This window comes from Dendropsophus ebraccatus, chromosome 9 (assembly GCF_027789765.1).
Source record: "Dendropsophus ebraccatus isolate aDenEbr1 chromosome 9, aDenEbr1.pat, whole genome shotgun sequence".
NCBI classification, from domain to species: Eukaryota; Metazoa; Chordata; class Amphibia; order Anura; family Hylidae; genus Dendropsophus; species Dendropsophus ebraccatus.
The window spans coordinates 45,950,564-45,971,717 of record NC_091462.1 but is presented as its reverse complement, the minus strand read 5'-3'; the positions used below and the strand labels follow the sequence as shown (position 1 = coordinate 45,971,717).

The 21,154-nt window shown below is 44.8% G+C and overlaps 1 protein-coding gene across 1 annotated transcript in view; it reads right to left on the bottom strand.

Annotated features, from left to right (window-relative positions):
* Positions 1 to 8,371, bottom strand: part of LOC138801767 (uncharacterized) — a 61,573-nt gene extending 53,202 nt beyond the window's left edge. The window contains exon 1 of the mRNA XM_069984862.1: positions 8,186 to 8,371. Within this exon, the coding sequence (XP_069840963.1) occupies positions 8,186 to 8,254 (69 nt within the window). The 5' untranslated portion in view covers positions 8,255 to 8,371. The remainder of the gene's footprint in view (positions 1 to 8,185) is intronic.
* Between the last annotated feature and the right edge of the window lie 12,783 nt (positions 8,372 to 21,154).

The following is a 21,154-nucleotide window of genomic DNA, read 5'->3' as shown; positions in this document are numbered from 1 at the left end:
GGTGTGAATGCCACCATTCCAAGTCTGTCTATGCCAGTTTCCATCCGGACTCTCTCAGGACGAAATCATCAGACTACTGCCTTCCTCGATTCTGGGTCAGCAGGCAGTTTTATTGCGGCAACATTGGTCCAAAGATGGCGGCTACCCGTGACCCGACTAGCCAGGCCCCTGACTATCTCCTCGGTCACAGGCGAAATTCTTACCGACCGTGTGTACTACCAGACCGCACCTTTAGTCCTCCAGGTGGGTCCTTTACATCAAGAAAAGATATCCTTCTACGTCCTGCCCCATTCTTCCCCCGCGGTCCTCCTGGGACTCCCGTGGCTGCAAGAACATGCCCCTCAACTGGACTGGAGAACCGGGGAGATTCTCAGTTGGGGTCAGGACTGTTCCAACCAGTGTCTCAGGTCACCTCAGACCAAGTGTACTATGTCGTTTCCTGTCCCAGCCAAGCCTCTATCCGACCTATCGGCAGAAGACCAAGACTCGGCGGATGCCTTCTCTGCCGAGGTGTACCCTCTCTCCGTACCCAAGGCTAAGGTCGGGTCCTCTCACCACCGGGAGAACTTACAGAAGGTCCTCGTCCACAGACCCACAGTCCCTTGCCATGTTTTACCGCCTGATCGCCTAGCACCAGTCGTCACCTCCTCGCTTCGGAGAGTACCCCCCGGAAAGACTCATGTTCACCCTGCGCTTCGAAGAGGTATTTTGAAGTGGGGTCATTCCTCGTTGGAGGCCGGGCACCCTGGAGTCCGTAAGACCGGCCAACGGATCTCTCGCCACTACTGGTGGTCCAGTTTGTTTCAAGATGTCAAAGACTTTGTGGCTTCCTGTGCCATCTGCAGGCAAGAAAGAGGGGGAGGCCAAAGGGGGGGGGTACTGTCACAGCCGCGGCGGCGTCCCGCGTTCCGGGCCGCCGCCGCGACCGCTTCCTGCCCCATGCAGCAGCCGGTGTCCATAGTCGGGGACCCGGCGCTGCTATCACCTCGGCCCCGGGGGGCGCCTCACCTCTCCACGCTCCTGTCTCCCGCTGTGCCGGCCGGCGCGCGCGTCCCCGCCTCCTAGGGCGCGCGCGCGCGCCGGCTGTCTCAGATTTAAAGGGGCAGTGCGCTCCTAATTGGTAGTTGCACCTAATCACTCCCCTATAAATCCCAGCATGCCCTGTCCCCTGTGTTGGAGCCTCTACATGCTTCCCATAGCGTTTGGCCCAGCTCCCTGTTGTTCCTGTGTCCTGTCCGTTACCTGGTCCCAAGTCCCTGTTCCTGAGTCCTGTCCGTTACCTGGTCCCAAGTCCCTGTTCCTGGTTCCTGTTCCCCTGTCACTCCACCTGTTCCCGTGTCCAGCCTGTCACGTGCTCTCTCATCTGCAGACTATTGCCTGTGCCATCTCCTGCCACGCCTCGCCTGCCGACACCAGCAACCAAGCCAGGGGTAGCGACCTGGGGGTCGCCTGCCGCAGCAAGTCCATCCCGCCTTGCGGCGGGCTCTGGTGAAAACCAGCGGCCCCTTAGACTCCGCTCCCTGGTGAGGTTTGTGCCATCGCTGGTGCCGGTCCAGTGGATCCACTACTCCGGGCGTTACATTTAGATCTAATCTGCTGCGAGTTTGCTGCGAGTTTGCTGCGTATCGCTGCAGTAAATACGCTGCATATACGGTGTGTGGGTTTATACCCTTAAGAAACATTCTTTAAGTTAGCCTTCAAACAGCTGTTTCATGTATGTCTCACATGTATGTCAATTTTTTGGTATTAACAGTGCATATAAAATATCATGTATCCAGCCTCAAGTTCCAATTAAAATGGACACTTTTAGGCCATGTTCACACACTGTAAGTCTCTGATTAATCATGGCTGTTGTTGCCGATTCACAGTAATGGCCGAGATCAATTCAAAACTTAGGTGCAGTGCAGTTAGAGGGAATCCCAGCTGGAGTGTATACACATGCTATACACTCCAGCTGGGATTCATTGAATAGCGGCCGCACATCCCTGACATGTGACACATTGTCGGCTATGGTGAATTCGGATGCGGGCGCCTGCATCCCAATTAAGCACAAAGGAAGTTTATCCTGCCAGGATGATCTTCACAAACACAAACGGGGTCACAGAACGGCCGGTGTTTTACATTGTGTGAACATGGCCTTATTTTTAAAAAATCCATATTAAAAAGATAAGTATAGTACTGCCTTGCTGACAGAAGCCGAAACACGCCTAGCATACTAGCGAGACCGCACTATGCTTGTCTTTTTAATATGGATTTTGTTTGAATAAGTGTCTTCAATTGGAACTTGATGCTTGAATACAGTTTTTGTTTTTGGACATTCGTTTTCCTGGCTTGTCTCCAGGTGATGTTCCTTGCATCTCTAATTGGACTTGTACAGCCCGAGGTATGGTAATGATTTTATAATGGCATGATTATGGTAGCAGCGGTAAAAATATACTTTAGAAAATATCAAGTAACCCGTTTTAAGTTTGATCACTATGAAAGCCCTGTAAATTGGTTGATGGGTTTGATATATTGCAAATACCTGAAAAGTAGCTATGTTTCTTTGAAGACTATGGACACAGTTGAATGAAAATTGTTTTTTTTGTTATTGTGGTTGTTATGATGCAAACATTTTTTCCTATAGGTCTTTATTAAAATTTTCTTGCATTTCATTTGTTTTCACATACATTCCAGGCTGCTCTATCTCATCCATGAGAAGAGTTCTCTAACATCTCCAGTCCCTCTCTGTTCTCTTGAATGAACTCCCATGCTAGTTTATGACCGGATAACAGCTGATTTTTGAATTGGTCATAAATCTGTTTAAAAGATTGTTCAGGATAGGAGAAAATGATTTAAAAGGTGACAGAGCAGTCTGTAATCTGTGAGAAAGTATGCAGGCTGCAAAAGAGAAACTGGGACCTATGGGAAAATATTTTTTTGCAAAACAACAAGCGCATTACAATGGTAAAACAAATTGTATTGAAAGAAGTCCGTAGCCTTTAAGGCATGAAAAAAAGTGTGATTTTTTATCTCTACATTTCCTTTATGTTGAAAGGGTAAAGACAGAAGATGTCCTCCAGTTACATCTCAGGACAAAAGCACGTAATACGAGAAATCTTGGCTTTGATTGTTATACACATAGACATATAAATAAGAAGGTGACCTATTTTTAAAGGCATTGGACACCTCCTTAACGCCATTTAGAAATCTTTATTAAACCATTAACTTAATTGGACTATGTGTGACTCAGTGTTTCTTTTACACGCTAAGAAGGGTGCATTGCCCCTTTATTTGGACCTATAGTAGAGGCGTAAGCTCTTGACCCAAACCAATATCACTTAGTTGAACACTGTGACCAGTCTTACACAATGATCTTGCTATCTGTCTCGAATGTATTCCGGTTGCTTTATGCGGGCAGAATAAGGCTTAACCTAAACATCACATCCAATATTTAAAATAGCAGAAATGTAACATTCCATAAAATGTAATACAGCTACAGTCTATGGAGTCTGCATGACTATTCAGGTAAGCTTTGAACCAGAATGTTGGGTTTTGGTTAAACATTGTAAATAAAGAATTTTGTTATTGATGTAAATCTACTGTAAATCTATCTGCAATGGCAGACTTAATTTTTGCATAAAATATGCTGCGAAACCAGAAATGAATTATATGCGCTGTGAAATTTAAAAAAAAAAAAAAAAAACGCAATTCTTTTTCTTGGGGGCTTTTTCGTTTTTACGCCGTGTGTCCTATGTTATACATGTTCCTCAAGTCGGTACGTTTAAAACGATATTCAACTTGCATAACTTTTTTTATTATTTGATGGCTTTTAAAAAATAAAACCTTCTACAGAAAAAAAATGTTCCTTAAAATCGCTCCATTCCCAGGCTTATAACGCTTTTATCCTTTGGTCTATGGGGCTGATTGAGGTGTCCTTTTTTGTGCCATGATGTGTTCTTTCTATCGGTACCTTGATTGCGTACACATGACTTTTTGATTCCCTTTTATTACTATGTTTCTGGATTTGATGCGACCAAAAATGTGTAAATTTTGCACTTTGGCGGGTCTTTGCACTTACACCGTGCAAGATCAGGAATGTGATAAATTAATAGTTAACGCAATTACGCGATACCAAACATGTTTATTTATTTTTATTTATAGAATGGGAAAAGGGGGGTGATTCAGACTTTTATAAGGAGAGGGTTTTTTTTTTTTATTAATAAAGACATTTTTTTTTACTTATACATTAATTAGAAATCCCCCTGGGGGACTTCTAATACAACTACACTGATCTCCTATAGAGATCAGTGTAGCTGTATAACACAGCACCGATCTATCAGATCAGTGCTCTATTGCTATGGTCTGCTGCAGACCATTGCAATAGATTACCGAGCCGGGATCAGCGTTATTCCGATGCTGAGGCCCGGCCGGTTAGACCAAGGGATCCCCCCTCCGCAATCGCATCGCATCGGTTGGGAATCCGGCCACTAGAAACCAGGGATGGGCTGCAAAAAACACTGTTAGATGCAGCTGTCATGCAGCTCCCGCTAATAGCCGCAGCCGCAGTCCCGTGCTGCAGATAGCAGTTGGGATTGTGGCAATTCACAGCGGGGTCGCGGCGTGGCCCCCCTATGAACTTCTCTTGCGGATATATGCCGTACGGGTACGGCATATGTCCTTAAGAGGTTAAGGAGAAGGAGGCATTTTTGTCTCATAAGATATATCACAAAGTTTCTAATCTTCACTAGTCCTTTCCATCTAATGCCACACAAAAAAGCAGTCAAAAGCAACCAGATAAATATATCAAAGATACCTTTTTAATTTTAGAAAGAACCACGTTTGGTTCCAGCCTAAAGCAAGGTCTTTTACTTTTTTGTTTTTCTCTGCCAGATTTTTCCCACATCTAAGCATTTCTTGAGATGCATAAGTTAGTTTCCGATTCATAGTTGTATTATGTGGCACAATGGTATCTTTCCGAGCTACAAGTCTCTTCTCAGGCATTCTAGTCTATTCTTCTTTAATTGTTCCGGTTAACAGGAAACATCTTTTATATAGATATTTTGATTCCCTATAAAATGAAACCCATGTAGAAACCCGATTTTAATGCAATCCTTTATAGCACTACTCTAACATTCACTAGCCATTAACTTCCAAATGTCCTCATTTCCATAATGGGACAGATGTTGCTAGGTAAGCACGGCCAATAACATATATCTTTAAATGTCTTTTAATACAGGCTGTTATAAGACAGGTACAGGTGCCGGCTCTGACTTCACACATGGGCTGTGTTTCTTGAACATAATGTCTACCAATGTCTTTCCATGGATCTGCAATGTGTTTCTTTTAGATTCACACGCAGTAAAATAAAAGCTAATTACTAAATTACAAATAAAGGCCATAATTTGCAAAAGAAGGTAGTAAATAATGAGCAGTAATTAAGTACTGCTGTTATTGTATATGGCCAAATTTTAATGATGGCCGTATTTTACCTTTAGGTGTAAACATAGACTTAAAGCAAATGTACCTGATGGTGCCTTCGCTTTAAGTTTTGCCCATGGAAAGAACAGCACCGGCCCGGTTCCCTTGTACAGCGCCCTTTGTATTCTCAGGTACCGGCCGTGGGTGAAGCACTGGAGGCGGGCCGACCACCCTCAATGGCAACCCCTGCCCCTCTATGACACGTCTCCATTAGAATCAATGGAGCCACATCATAGAGGGGCGGGGATTTCCTCCCACCAGGGGGGCCCACCTCCAGTGCTTCACCCCTGGCCAGTGCCCGGGAATAGAACGGCCTTGTATGCGGGAACTGGGCCGTGATTAAAAAAAAAGGACCGTGGCACCGGCTTCCCAGTGCCTACGCCGTTCTATCCATGGACAAAACTTAAAGTGAATGTACCTGATGGTACATTTGCTTTAAAAAAAAAAATCTCAATTGTTGGTGGCAGAATTGCTTACTAAACATGCTATATGAGTGGAGCTCCTGGTAGTGAAAAATCATCTCTAACAAGAACGGATCTCACTGATCCATCAAGTGATTACTGGATCTCAATGTCATTGATACCTTGTTCCCACAGGAGCTGGGATGAGTATACATGTACTGTAAATGGGGGAGTCTGAAAAGATGTTGGCCGAACGATTGTCCAGCTACTAGCTTCACTTTTACAGTATAGCAACAGTACAGTATATATGTAAAACAGTCTAACTAGTGGAAATTTGATGACTTCAGATTTATAGATTTGTCTCCTAGATCCCCCTTTAGGCCATGTTCACACCACATATGCGTTGTATAAATCATGGCCGTTGTTGCAATTTGCAACAACGGACGTGATTTATACAACACATACCTTGTATGTGAATGAATGGAATTCTGGCCGCAGGCTCCATTGTGTGCACTGCAATACCAGCCGGGATGATCTTCAGTAACACCAGCCGTTATATGACAAAATGGTCGATGTTATACTCAGTGTGAACATGGCCTTAAGATGAAGCCTTAGAATAACCAAAAGTACAATAAAATGAACATAAACAATGACAGTGATTGTCCCTTGAGGCAAAACTGCAATACCAGACACAACATATGGACAAGAGGGGCGCTGTTGATGAAAACAACCAGACTCTATTCTTACATCACACCTTTGTATAAATAAACAATTTTTTAACCATTCAACCCATTAAAGGGTTAAAGAGAAGAATTAATCAAAGTAAGTATGCCAGTTTTCTGGCATAGAAAAGTCATACATTTCTGTACAAAGCCAAGTGGGTGGGTCTTTATGTAAAGGGGTTTTGGTCTCTGCTGCCCATCACTGCCATGGCAGGAAATTGATATATGTTGTAGCTGAAATCTAGGCCAGCATCTCAATGGCATAAATGCAGCCACCTCTATTATTAGGATGCTATTAGGCAGTGTGCTCCTCTAAATAAATTTGCAGCTACTCCAGCACACATTTTCAATATATAGCATACAATATACTTAAAGCAGATCACTATATAGAATTGCTCTAAACAGAAATCCTTTGAGTGCTGAATTCTTTTGTTTGCAGAAGAAGTTGTAATATGTAGTTGTTGAGAAGGTATGATAATGACTACCTGTGCTATTACCTAATGGAAGTATGAAGTGTCCAAATACAAGCCTAAAGCAGCTCAATGTCCCTTCCTCACTTACATTACACTATGTGCCTTTTAAACTATAGGGAACCTGTCACATTGTATGTGTATATATATATATATATATATATATATATATATATATATATATATATATATATATATAAAATCGCTGATCGCTTCATTCTTGGGAGTGCAGTGGGTGATTCTATCCTTTACCATATATATACATATACACAGTATATATATATATATATATATATATATATATATATTAATAAGTATAACGTATTAAGAAAAGTTATAGCAATTTTAATGAAATGTTTATATAAAGTCATTTTTTTAAGCAATTTTATAGAGCAGATCTGTATAAAGTCTTAATGTAGCGTTAGTCATACAAAAATCTATTTGATTGATAGGCCATTAGGATCTGATCAGATAGAGCACCTGGTCCCCACATCTGTAGCCGAGAGAACCATATATAGGACTCCCACTGATCAAATTTTTATAACCTAAATGTATACTGTGTATGTCTTTGTCCATAGTTGCACTTAAAAATCACTTTTAATACAGCTGGGATCACAATGTATCATGACCAAATATTTGGCATATGTTTGCCCATTAAAGTCTATGGGCACGTAGGGGATGTAGTGTGAATCTGTTTTTACTAGAATGGTTGATTTCTTATGAAAGGTGACAGTCCAGAAAGTGCAGAGAATATATCATAATCATCAATAATGTTAAAATAACAAGAAATTTCTAGTGACGTCTGGAACCAAAGACCAGAAAGGCATGTCTCTCAGACTACACGGGTAAAAAACAGAGAAAAGGGAACCGACCATTCAAGTTCTTATTCTTATTAGTGTTACAAGTTTTTTAAGCTTTTGAAGTTGAAACAATAAGGGTAAATGTCAGACAGCTCAGGACTGGGATAAAGGAGCTCTTATAGGACTGGAAAATGAACTTTTAAAACTCATTCAACAAACTTAGTGAGTAATGGCCCCGTGGATTAAACCTGATTACTTTCTTATTAACTACTTTAATATATACCCAAGACAATATTACATCATAATCCACAGTAATAGAGGAGTGCACTTACTGGCTGCCTGTAGACGCTTAACCAATTCTTCCATAGTAGCACCTTGAGTTGATGTAGAAATGACGTCATTATTCCGACAAGTTAATTTACAATAAAAAGTTTGCAATAAATAAATTAATTGTGTTTAAAAAAAATATATATAAAATCTTCAGTTTCCCATTCTGTGTTTACATGGTGGAGTTCACCGTAAAGCCATTGCGCTCTGAAGCAGTAGTCTCTGAGGCCCTGATTGACTGGTTGTGTGAGGCTCGGAGATTTCGTTGCTAACCAGCCCTGCCTGTTGCTGGTGTCGTGTAGAATGAGAAGCAGAGATGCTACTGATTCACAGTACGGCCTTTAAAAGAAACACACCTGCTATCTTCCCTCCCCTCGCAGTGCAATGACACACCTAGTAACATGTGTCACATTGAAGCAGGCAGATAAGGTGCGTTACTTTCCTTACAGGTGAACTCTACACAAAATGAACTAACTGTATTGTATTACCTGAGTTCATAATGAAATCTGGAGGCTACGCTTTACACAGAATGAGAACATTGTTTAGTATTATTAAATCGGGATCATGTTACGGCTATCCCAACCTATTCTGAAATGCGTATATTTTTGTATGTTTTTTTTTTGTATGTTTTTTTTTTCCCCTTGTCGGTTCCTTTTAGCTTTATTACATTTGTTTCGTAATGTGAATTTAAGAAGTTCTAGAATGTAATACAGTATAATGATTTATACAGAGCACACAGGAATATTGGGCCCCAGTAGAGGTCTCTGAAATATTACCCAAGCTGATATAGTAAATGGAGCAGCGCTCGCCTGGTTGTGTGGCTAAGTGTGCTGTCATTTACACATAAACTATATACGCTTATATGCATTGGTGTTTTGACACATTCATTGTCTGTTTACCCTATAATATATCTTTACCCCAGTACTTACAGTATATGGCTATGTTCACACTATGTAAGAGACCGGCCATTCCGTGACCCAGCTGGCCGTCCAGAACTGCAGTACCGGTCGGATGATCTTTCCGGCCGCAGTGTTCTGATGCGGGCGCATCAGCGCGCGCCCGCATCAGAACTCTCATAGCACACAATGAAGCAAGCGTCCGGAGTCGCTCGCTTCATTGTGTGAACTGACAAGTCTTTCTGCGGTCGCAATTTACTGAATTGCGGCGGCAGAAAACTGACATGTCAGTTCTTTTCGGCGCCGATGGGATACTATGTGTATACGCTCCGGCCGGGATCCCATAGAAGAATAGGCAGTGTTTCACATCGTACAAAGTACGGCCATTGCTGACGATGGCAACAACGGCCGTACTTTTACGCTGTGTGAACATAGCCTATTAGTATATGAGCCTGTATTTGTTACATCTGTATAGAAGCTCTAGGCTAGTCATTTACAGTTAGGTACTGCTACTAGCTGAAGATACGCCAGCCCTCCGGCCCTGCAATCTTGATGCCATATTTATTTATTTTAAGTGTTCCGATTAAGAAATACTTGTATGAGATTGTGGGGAGTCCGAACTCTGTGCTCCCCGGGGATCTCTCTATCGCCAATATGGCTCCTTTGCTATGAATCAAGCAAGGGGTCGGCACGTGACCTTCTTGATTCATGACAAAGGAGATGGGTAGCCAATAGAGAGATCCCTGGGGAGAACAGAGGTTGGAACCTACGCATTTTCATACTTATCCCTTATCCTGTGGATAGGGGACAAGTGTTTTTTAAATTGGAAAACCCCTTTAATCTTGTGGGACTCCAGATTTATTGCTTATATGGTATTCTATTATAACAAATACTCCTCTGCGTACCTGGCACTGTCGCCCCTTGTTAGTCACATTAAATTTGTGCAGAATACATTTCTATTTTTGCCATCTTTTTGAAGCAACTTTTTATTTTGCTCAGGTTGCACAAGGGTGTCACATGCCTCACTGTCAATACTGTCCCCTCCTCTTGTCACATGCCTCACGGTCCTTACTGCCCCTCCTCTTGTCACATGCCTCACAGTCCTTACTGCCCCTCCTCTTGTCACATGCCTCACAGTCCTTACTGCCCCTCCTCTTGTCACATGCCTCATGGTCCTTACTGCTCCTCCTGTCACATGCCTAATGATCCTTACTGCTCCTCCTCCTGTCCCATGCCTAGTCATACTTACTTCTCCTCCTGCCATCACATGCCTCACCGTCGCTACTGAACCTCCTCCTGTCACATGCCTTTTGGTCCTTACTGCCCCTCCTACAGTCACATGCCTCATCGTCGCTACTGAACCTCCTCCTGTCACATGCCTTATGGTCCTTACTGCCCCTCCTACAGTCACATGCCTCATTGTCCCTACCGCGCCTTCTTCTATCACATGTCTCACTGTTCTAGCTGGTGGTCTGGGCTGAATAGAGAAATGACTCCAGTTAGAGAAGATGTCTCCCGTCAGTCACTGGATGTAACTGTAATTATTTACAGAGTCTGCGTGTCCGATGTGATATTAGTATCTACCACTATATGGTTACTGTATGGGAGTAATGCTGGTCTGTGTACAGTGATTTTTATTCAGGAACAGTAAGGAGGTGATATTTTGTCACTAAGTGGTGGTAATATGTGGTTATGGTGTGGCAGTATTATTTTATCTATATATAATATTGGTCTCACCACAGCAGGTATTTTTTAGTAATAGTATGGTGGTAATGTATTTTTCTTATATTGTGATATTTGGTAACAGTGTGGCTATTATTTAAAACTGTACAGGACTTGAAGTAAATAGATGTGACTTGAAAAGAAATGTATGCATAATCCATATAGGATCAGGATGTAGTTGTCATATAGTAATATAAAAAACTAAAAATAGGACATTTTTTTGAGACAAGAGAAACTCAATTTAGTTTTTTTTTCATAAAAAAATAAATAAAAAACAGTCAACAACACATTTGTATTGACACTGCACCTCAGACAATTCCATAAAGGAGTAATAGATTCCATCATCCAGCTTATTCAGGAGATGAAGGTTGGAGGTTGAGTGTGCAGCCTTGGGGTAGTCCATCAGTAACGATGAAGTTTAGGATTAGGGAATGTGATATGGCTGAAAAGATAAGCAAAGCTTAACCAAATACTCACACGTTCATACTGGCACCCTCCCAACCACAGAGCACTTACAAGTATTAGCAATAAACTGAGTTATTCAGCTGTTACATCTAGCATAAGCCAATATATCCAGTTTTTTTTTGTTTTTTTTAATTTTTGGCAATTTTTTTGTTTTAGAAAAATTCATTCACATGTTGTATACGTGTTATTAATAAGGGGACATCAAACACTTTTCCATTCCATGATAAATATAACCTACAAAATAATCTGTAATGAGAACTATAAGGCTAGGTTCACACTGCGTTTTCAGCATCCGTTTAACGGATCCGTTTTTTTTAACGGTCAAAAAAGTAGTGTCAACAGTACTTTATTGTGCGTAAAAAAACACATCTGTTTTGATCCGTTTTTTTTTTTTTATAATGGAAGTCAATGAAAAAATGGATCAAAAACGGATGCGCACAAATGCGGATCCGTTAAACGGATGCTGAAAACGCAGTGTGAACCTAGGCTTATTTACAAAAATTATGATACCTAGGAGAAAAACTGTCAGGGTACACAAAAAGAGGAAGTCAAAGGGGGAGATTTATGACAGGGTGTAAATATACACCTGGCGTAAACTGCCCACAGCAACCAATCACAGCCCAGCTTTCAGTTCTGGTAGAATATAAGAGGAGCTGTGATTGGTTGCTGTGGGCAATTTACACCAGGTGTATATTTACACCCTTTCATAAATCTCCCCCAAAGTGTTCTAGGAGAGGGAAAGGAGGGAGGTAGAATCTTGTGCCCTGCTGACCAAATCCGAGCAATTGGTGTTAGCAGAATGGGTTAATCGTTAAAGGACATTCCCTACACCTTTATAGGAGCCAATTAAAGCACCAGCAGAGTTCGGAGCTTAAAGGTCTAGTCACCAGTGAGCGTATATACTAATAGGGAGGGCAGAAAGTAATAATACATGTGTGGAGCATCTAACCCCCCCACCCCCCACCCTGAGTGCCCAGGAGTGAAGCAAGATTAATCGCGGTGGTTTTCCCTGCCCATAGAAGGTTCTCAGATTTTTTTTTATGGGGGGAGCACTGGGGAGGCATGAAAGCGATACATAAATTTGGGTAAATAGATCATCTTCAAGATGTTGATCCTGCCTTGTAAGGAAAACGGAAGTTGCAACCACTTTTGGAGTCGCTGTTCAGTAGCCATCAGCAGGAGATCTAAGTTGAGTATAAGATAACTATCTATAGAAGCTGTGACCTCTACACCCTAGTATTTTAATTGACAAGCTGTCAGTGATTGAGGGAGTACAGAAGGGCATCGGGACAGAACTGGACCAATGTGTAGCTCTGAGATGACCCCAAAGGAGTCAATACGTTTGATAGAGATTGTAGAGAGAGGCCAGTGTCGGACATATATAATATGGTATCATCTGCATACAATGAGTTCTTCTCCATGATGGATGTGGAGACAGGAGACATGTTGCACACTCAAGTCAGAGGTCTGAGTGGAGTGACTTGAGTTTGTTTTCTTGATATGTAAAAGGACACAGAAATCCACTAATATTTTGTCTCCTTTTTAGTATATTAATACAAATATGTTAAAACGTTAATTTGATCATATATGATCCTATTTGACTTTGATAGATATATGAAAGGTTCCATGTTTCACTTTTTAACAGCTAGCTAACAGTTTCATCAGTTTTAAAGGGGTACGCCAGAGATTTTAGTTTTTTTCAAATAAACTGTGATGGAAACTGATACAGATTAGTGAATGAATTCTATTAAAAAAAAAAAGTAAAGTCAGCTGCTTTCAGCTGCTGTATGTCCCGCAGGAAGTGGTGTATTCTTTCCAGTCGACAAGGTTGCAAAACAATGCAAAGCAGTTATTACTGAGACTAAAAGATATCCGATTAGGAGTTTTATAAATTGCAACACCTGTAATGTAGTCTATGTAGTGGAATGCATTGAGTGTAACAAAAAAATTTGTCGGATGTTATAGATTTAAAACTAGAATATATAAACACATTTATGACATTACCCATACAGGATAAAGAAACCCTTCAGGGGCTTCACGTCACTTCATAGAGACACACCAAAATAATTTTGATAGTCTACAAACATATGCAATTGAAAGGGTGAACCTGCCCCCTAGGGGAGGGGACCTACATCGCAGGCTACATGATCGCGAGGTATATTGGATGTTTCTCCTTGACACGATTTAAAAAGGGGTTAAAATTCAGAAGGGAGCGCCTGTTATATTACTAATTACTGTTTGAGATTATAACATTTGGTCCATAGTGTAGGCAAATATAGTTTTCCACCTGACTTGTAGATATGAAATGTGGTGTATATAGTGTGGATTGTGGTGTGGATTGCTGTGGTTTTTAGACTGTTGCTACCCCTGCAACCCTATTTTGCATCTGATAGATTAAAGGGGTACTCCACACAAAAAATGTTTAAAGTGACTGTACCACCAGGCCCGGGCTGAAGCACTGGAGGCGCGCTGACCCACACCCAGTGGGAAGAAACTCCAGCCCCTCCATGTCATGACTCCATTAGAATCAATGGAACCCTAAGGGTGGGTCGGCCTGCCTCCAGTGCTTCAGCCTGGGCCTGGTGGTACAGTCACTTTAAATCAACTGGTATCAGAGAGTTTTACAGTAGTTATCAGCTGCTGTATGTTCTGCGTGAAGTGCTCTCTGCTACCACCTCTGTCTGTGTCGACAACTGTCCAAAGCAGTAGTACATCCCCATAGAAAATCTCATCTGCTTTGGACAGTTCCTGTCATGGACCGAGGTGGCAGCAGGACATACAGCAGCTGATTTTTTTTAATAGAAATAAAATTACCTTTCTGACACCAGTTGATTTGACAGGAAAAAATCTCCCAGTACCCCTTTCACTTTAAGGGCCAGTTCACACTGAGTAAATTTGGTGGAATTTGCAGCGGAGCTCTCACGCGTGCTTCTGCTTTCTCCCCTTTCCACTCAAAGAAGAGCTCCGCTGTGGAATTCCACTGAATTTACTCAGTGTGAACTGGCCCAAAAGAACTACACACCCACAATGGTCACTAAAATACTGTAACTTGAAAGTAGCAAAGACAAAAAATAAATAATTATAATAATAATAATAATAATAATAATAATAATAATAATTTACGGAAAATAAAATAGTAGAAATCAGACATTGCTTTTGTGGTTACAAAAAAAAACAACAAACTAAAAAAAATGGCCTGGACTAAATGATGGTACCTCTAGAAATTGTCCTATAATCAGCATTGCAGTTGTCTTCACACCTATAATCAATCGCACCATCTGTCGCTGTCTTTGCCAAAGTGCTCTTTAATGGTGCGTTCACACCTACAGGATCTGCAGCTGATTTTTTTGCAGCAGATTTCATTTAAATAACTGAACACAGCATCAAATCTGCTGCAGATCCTGTAGGTTTGAACGTACCCTAAGGGTATAAACACACACACCGTATACGCAGCGTATTTACTGCTGCGATACGCAGCAAATACGCAACAAATACGCAGCAGATACGCAGCAGATTAGATCTAAATAACTGAAAACAGCATCAAGTCTTCACCATCAAATCTGCTGCGTATCTGCTGCGTATTTGCTGCGTATCTGCTGCATATACGGTGTGTGTGTTTGTACCCTAAGGGAGATGAGTGAGGAGGAAAGAAGACTGAAACCTGCAGGCTGGAGAGGGTGCCTTCACACCTGAGACAGCTACAGCAGTCTGCTTACAAGGAGTCAAACAATATCTGTGGACAGGGGTGTTACAGAAATAGTTGACAGTAACTGCTTTCAAAGGTTGTACAAAATATTCAGCTAAGGGTACCATCATTTTGTTTCATTATTATTATTTTTTTTTTTTTCAAATTCACAATTCAAAAGCAATGTCTGATTTTCTTTAGTTAATTTTAAGTAAATTTTTATTTATTTATTTCATTAACCATTGTGGGTTTCTCGTTCTTTGGGGCACCAACAATTTTGTTATCATGTGTATATCCATAAAGTTTTGTAAAGGGGGAGTTTAGTGATACAATAATGCTTTATGTTTTATAAGAAATGACAGGTTTAGGCTATGTTCAAACTACGTGTATGTCCGGCCGGACATATATACGTGTAAAACTCCGGCCAGGATTTACGCAAGTTGCGGCCGGCTACGTACGGTCTGCGAACTTACGCCCGTAAGCTACGTACGCTTCCCAAGCGGCGTACGTAGCGATCTGACAGCGGTATTTTACTTGGATATCTTCGGCTAGCCCTGGGCACCCCACAGAACCTTTTGGATCGGCAAATCAAAGTGAATAAAAGAAGAAATCACCACTCCGTACAGGACCGCATGTTATGCTACGGTCGTAAGTTACAGTATTTCCGTCCCAAAACATTGGTCTGGTTCATTTTTTACGGCGCCGCATACGATCCGGGCGTAAGTTCTTACGTAGTGTGAACTAAGCAGCCGTAGATCTTATACTTTCCATTGTACGCAAACTACGTAAATCTCCGGCCGCTTATTCACGGAGCGCGCTACGGCCGGAAACTTACGTAGTGTGAACCTAGCCTTAACATATATTTTGAGATTCTAAAAATTTCAGTTGACAGTATAACTGTACCAGTTGTCATTATGAGAAGTGAGCATTTCAACCTGTGGTGGGGTCAGTTCTGGGGAGTCTGCTGGGATGTCAAGATCCTCAACCCAGAAGGGAGCCAAGGTGGGATGAGTGGTGCTAGACGGTTCTGAGGGAAAATTGTCGGAAACAATTGAAAGGCAGCCCAGAAAAAAATGGTCAGTGGTGTGCACTGAAAGGTTGGCTGCTCTGTGGCCTGTAGTATGGCCTGATTGGGTCAGTCTTGTGGTGTAGGGAACTGGATGGAGCGTAGTTAGGTGAAAAATCACATGTGGTTGTGGTTTGGAATAGTAGTGAACCCCTTAAATTTTAAACCACAATAATGAATTACATATTTGGACTGTGAGTATTGTTTAACTGTGACAAGTGGACTGTGAATTAAAACTGCCCTGAGGTCCTTGCAGAGTCAACAATGATCTGAGAAAGGGTTATGCCTGTTACTTCAAGTGTTTTTTTTTTTAGAACAATTAAGTCCTTAGCGCCACCTGGAGTTACCTGCAACCACCAAACTTCTATGCTTTAAAGGACAACTGTAACCAAAATGTATTTTTTAATATGTTATTACATAAGAAAAGTTAGACAAATTCCTAATGTACACTAATTATGGGAAATGTACATAAGGTGCTATTTCCCTCAAGTTAGTACATCAGGCACGCTTCAATTTCTCTAAAAAAACGTGACGTCAAGAATCGGGGTAATTCACATAAAGTGTCCAGCAGGGGGCCCACTATATGTAGAAGTCTATGTAATGTAGTGTCTATATCAGGGGTGGGGAACCTCCGGCCCCTGTGATGCGCGCTGCTCTGGAGGAGGAAGGAGTCGGCATACACAGCATCCTCCGGTGTCTGTGACAGCTGCCGGACACAGGAGGATGCTGTCTATGCCGGCTTCTTCCCCAGCAGAGCGGCGCGTGTCTTCAGTCTCCTGCAGGCCGCGCGCGATGACGTCATTTCATCGCGCGCCGCCTGCAGGAGAAAGACCGGCACAGAGGACCTGGGACAGAAGAGGACATGGGCAGCGTGGGAGCGGAGGTAAAGTGAGTGGGATGTTTATTTTTTTTATTTGGGGGTTAACTAGGCCACCAGGGACATGCCTGATGGGGGTTAACTAGGCCACCAGGGACATGCCTGATGGGGGTTAACTAGGCCACCAGGGACATGCCTGATGGGGGTTAACTAGGCCACCAGGGACATGCCTGATGGGGGTTAACTAGGCCACCAGGGACATGCCTGATGGAGGGTTAAATAGGCCACCAGGGACATGCTTGATGGGGGTTAACTAGGCCACCAGGGACATGCCAGATGGGGGTTAACTAGGCCACCAGGGACATGCCTGATGGGGGTTAACTAGGCCACCAGGGACATGCCTGATGGGGGTTAACTAGGCCACCAGGGACATGCCTGATGGGGGTTAACTAGGCCACCAGGGATATGCCTGATGGAGGGTTAAATAGGCCACCAGGGACATGCCTGATGGGGGTTAACTAGGCCACCAGGGACATGACTGATGGGGGTTAACTAGGCCTACCAGAGGCATCACTGGGGGGGTTAACTAGGCTACCAGGGACATGACTTGGGGCACATGCCGGCTTCTTCCCCAGCAGAGCGGCGCGTGTCTTCAGTCTCCTGCGGGCCGCGCGCGATGACGTCATTTCATCGCGCGCCGCCTGCAGGAGAAAGACCGGCACAGAGGACCTGGGACAGAAGAGGACATGGGCAGCGTGGGAGCGGAGGTAAAGTGAGTGGGATGTTTATTTTTTTTATTTGGGGGTTAACTAGGCCACCAGGGACATGCCTGATGGGGGTTAACTAGGCCACCAGGGACATGCCTGATGGGGGTTAACTAGGCCACCAGGGACATGCCTGATGGGGGTTAACTAGGCCACCAGGGACATGCCTGATGGGGGTTAACTAGGCCACCAGGGACATGCCTGATGGAGGGTTAAATAGGCCACCAGGGACATGCCTGATGGGGGTTAACTAGGCCACCAGGGACATGCCTGATGGGGGTTAACTAGGCCACCAGAGACATGCCTGATGGGGGTTAACTAGGCCACCAGGGACATGCCTGATGGGGGTTAACTAGGCCACCAGGGACATGCCTGATGGGGGTTAACTAGGCCACCAGGGACATGCCTGATGGGGGTTAACTAGGCCACCAGGGACATGCCTGATGGAGGGTTAAATAGGCCACCAGGGACATGCTTGATGGGGGTTAACTAGGCCACCAGGGACATGCCAGATGGGGGTTAACTAGGCCACCAGGGACATGCCTGATGGGGGTTAACTAGGCCACCAGGGACATGCCTGATGGGGGTTAACTAGGCCACCAGGGACATGCCTGATGGGGGTTAACTAGGCCACCAGGGACATGCCTGATGGGGGTTAACTAGGCCACCAGGGATATGCCTGATGGAGGGTTAAATAGGCCACCAGGGACATGCCTGATGGGGGTTAACTAAGCCACCAGGGACATGCCTGATGGGGGTTAACTAGGCCACCAGGGACATGCCTGATGGGGGTTAACTAGGCCACCAGGGATATGCCTGATGGAGGGTTAAATAGGCCACCAGGGACATGCCTGATGGGGGTTAACTAAGCCACCAGGGACATGCCTGATGGGGGTTAACTAGGCCACCAGGGACATGCCTGATGGGGGTTAACTAGGCCACCAGGGACATGCCTGATGGGGGTTAACTAGGCCACCTGGGACATGCCTGATGGGGGTTAACTAGGCAACCAGGGACATGCCTGATGGGGGTTAACTAGGCCACCAGGGACATGACTGATGGGGGTTAACTAGGCCACCAGGGACATGCCTGATGGGGGTTAACTAGGCCACCAGGAACATGCCTGATGGGGGTTAACTAGGCCACCAGGGACATGCCTGATGGGGGTTAACTAGGCCACCTGGGACATGACTGATGGGGGTTAACTAGGCCACCTGGGACATGACTGATGGTGGTTAACTAGGCTACCAGGGACATGACTGATGGGGGTTAACTAGGCCTACCAGAGGCATCACTGGGGGGGTTAACTAGGCTACCAGGGACATGACTTGGGGGTTAACTAGACTACAAGGGGCATCACTGGGGGGGTTAACTACAATAGCAGGGGCATCACTGGGGGTTAACTACAATAGCAGGGGCACTAGGGGAACAATACTGTGCCTTGCCCCGGGTGCTGCAAACCCACGCTACTAACGGCCGCACACGGTATGCGGCCCTCAAATGATTTTATTAATGCCCGACCGGCCCTCGACATGGAAAAGGTTCCCCACCCCTGGTCTATATAGTGCAGTCTATGAAGCTGAGCGTGCATGTATCGCCGGACAGGGGGAGGGAGGCTGGGAACTCTCATCATGCCCTTCTCACTGCTGCTCAGCCCGTACAGCAGCGTCTTATCACCTGGAGGGAGGAGGGAACTCTAAGCATGCCCTCCAGCCCGTACAGCATCTGGGGTAGGAGAGGGGCATCTTCTGTCTGGGGTCTAAACGGGGCAGCGTGGGGAGATTGCCACCCCTACGGCATCTGGGGTATGTAGGGGGTAGGAGGGGGGCATCTTCTGTCTGAGGTCTGCAGGGGGCAGTGTGGGGACATCTGATGCCACTCTCCCACTCTTTTAGAACTACAACTCTCAGCATGCGCTCCTGACTACTGCTTAGCCCGCATGGCATCGGGCAGCGCGGGGAGGGGGGAAGATAGTTAGATGCATCTCTCTCCCTGTGCTGCCCGTTGCCATGCGGGCTGAGCAGCAGTCAGGAGCGCATGCTGAGAGTTGTAGTTCTAGAGAGTGGGAGAGTGGCATCTCCCTGAGATCTGTCAGAGCCTGTGTACATCTCATGTGAATAGCGATACAGGCAGGCTCCGCTACATAGACTACACTATATAGACACTACATTACATAGACTTCTACATTTAGTGCGCCCCCTGCTGGTGGATTCCGCTAGTCATTCTGCCTGTCCTATAGCTTCAATGGGATTTCTCTCGGCCTCGAAGAATGACCATGTTTATTCTTTCAGCGGAGAGCAGAGGTGCACGAGAAATCCCATTGAATCAATAGGACAGGCAGAATGACAAGTGTAATCCATTGCCCGGACTTCACTTGTAAAGGTCTCAGGGGCTGGCTGGCACATTTTAGCCTGGGGGGCAGGTACACAGCAGTGGCCCATGAGTAGCCGGCTAGCGGCCCATCCTTCAAGGACCACTCTGGTCCTTACCTTTTATTACGCTCCCCACATCAGTGCGAGGAAGGTAGATGCCACCCACTCCAATACTTCCTCCAGCGGCAATGTTCTCACAGTTCGGATAACACATTGAGCCCTTCCAGTCATTTGTAAACAAGGAATTCCTACTGTTCCCTGTGAAGGGGTCGGAAGACACTTTCCTGTATAAGTCCATGGGACGGCTCAGCGCTGACACCGAACCATAGTCCCATAGACTTACATTGACAAAGAGACTTCTGGCCCTTTCACACAGAGCAGTAGGAATTCCCTGGTCACAAATGACCAGAGGGGCTGGAGACATTATCCAAACTGTGCTGCTGGCAGAAGTACAGGCCCGGGTTATCATCCACCATCCCTGCACTGATGTTGGGAGGGTAATATTTGGTAAGAGCACAATTGTGCTGATATGGTTTTCAGCTGCACAGTATAGATTCACTGTGCATCTCCCCGAGGCTACCAACCACTGAGTATAAGATGCTGGGAAAGCTGGGTGACCTCCATTACACTGAGTACAATACAAGATGCTGGGAAACTGGGGTTTCTGTATTTTTACCATAGTCACTTTTCCCTTCACATGATCACTTTTGCTGTTGAAATTCCCCCGCCCCCCTCATGTGCGCACCCCCTATTAGTAAAAATAATAATAAACATGGGATGCTGTGTGTGTGTGGAGGGGGGGGGGGGCTGCAGGGGATGCTGTGTGTGTGGGGATGGGGGGCTGCGGGGGATGCTGTGTGTGTGGGGATGGAGGGCTGCAGGGGATGCTGTGTGTGTGTTGGGATGGGGGTCTGCAGGAGATGCTATGTTCGGGTATAGGGGGGTCTGCAGGGGATGCTGTGTTTGGAGATGGGGGGTCTGCAGGGGATGCTGTGTGTGTTTGGGGATAGGGGGGGCTGCAGGGGATGCTGTGTGGGGGGGAAGGAGGGGCTGCAGGGGATGCTGTGTGTGTGGAGGGGGGCTGCATGAGATGCTGTGTGTAAGGATGGGGGGGTGCAGGGGATGCTGTGTGTGTGGGGATGGGGGGTCTGCAGGGGATGCTGTGTTTGGGGATAGGGGGCTGCAGG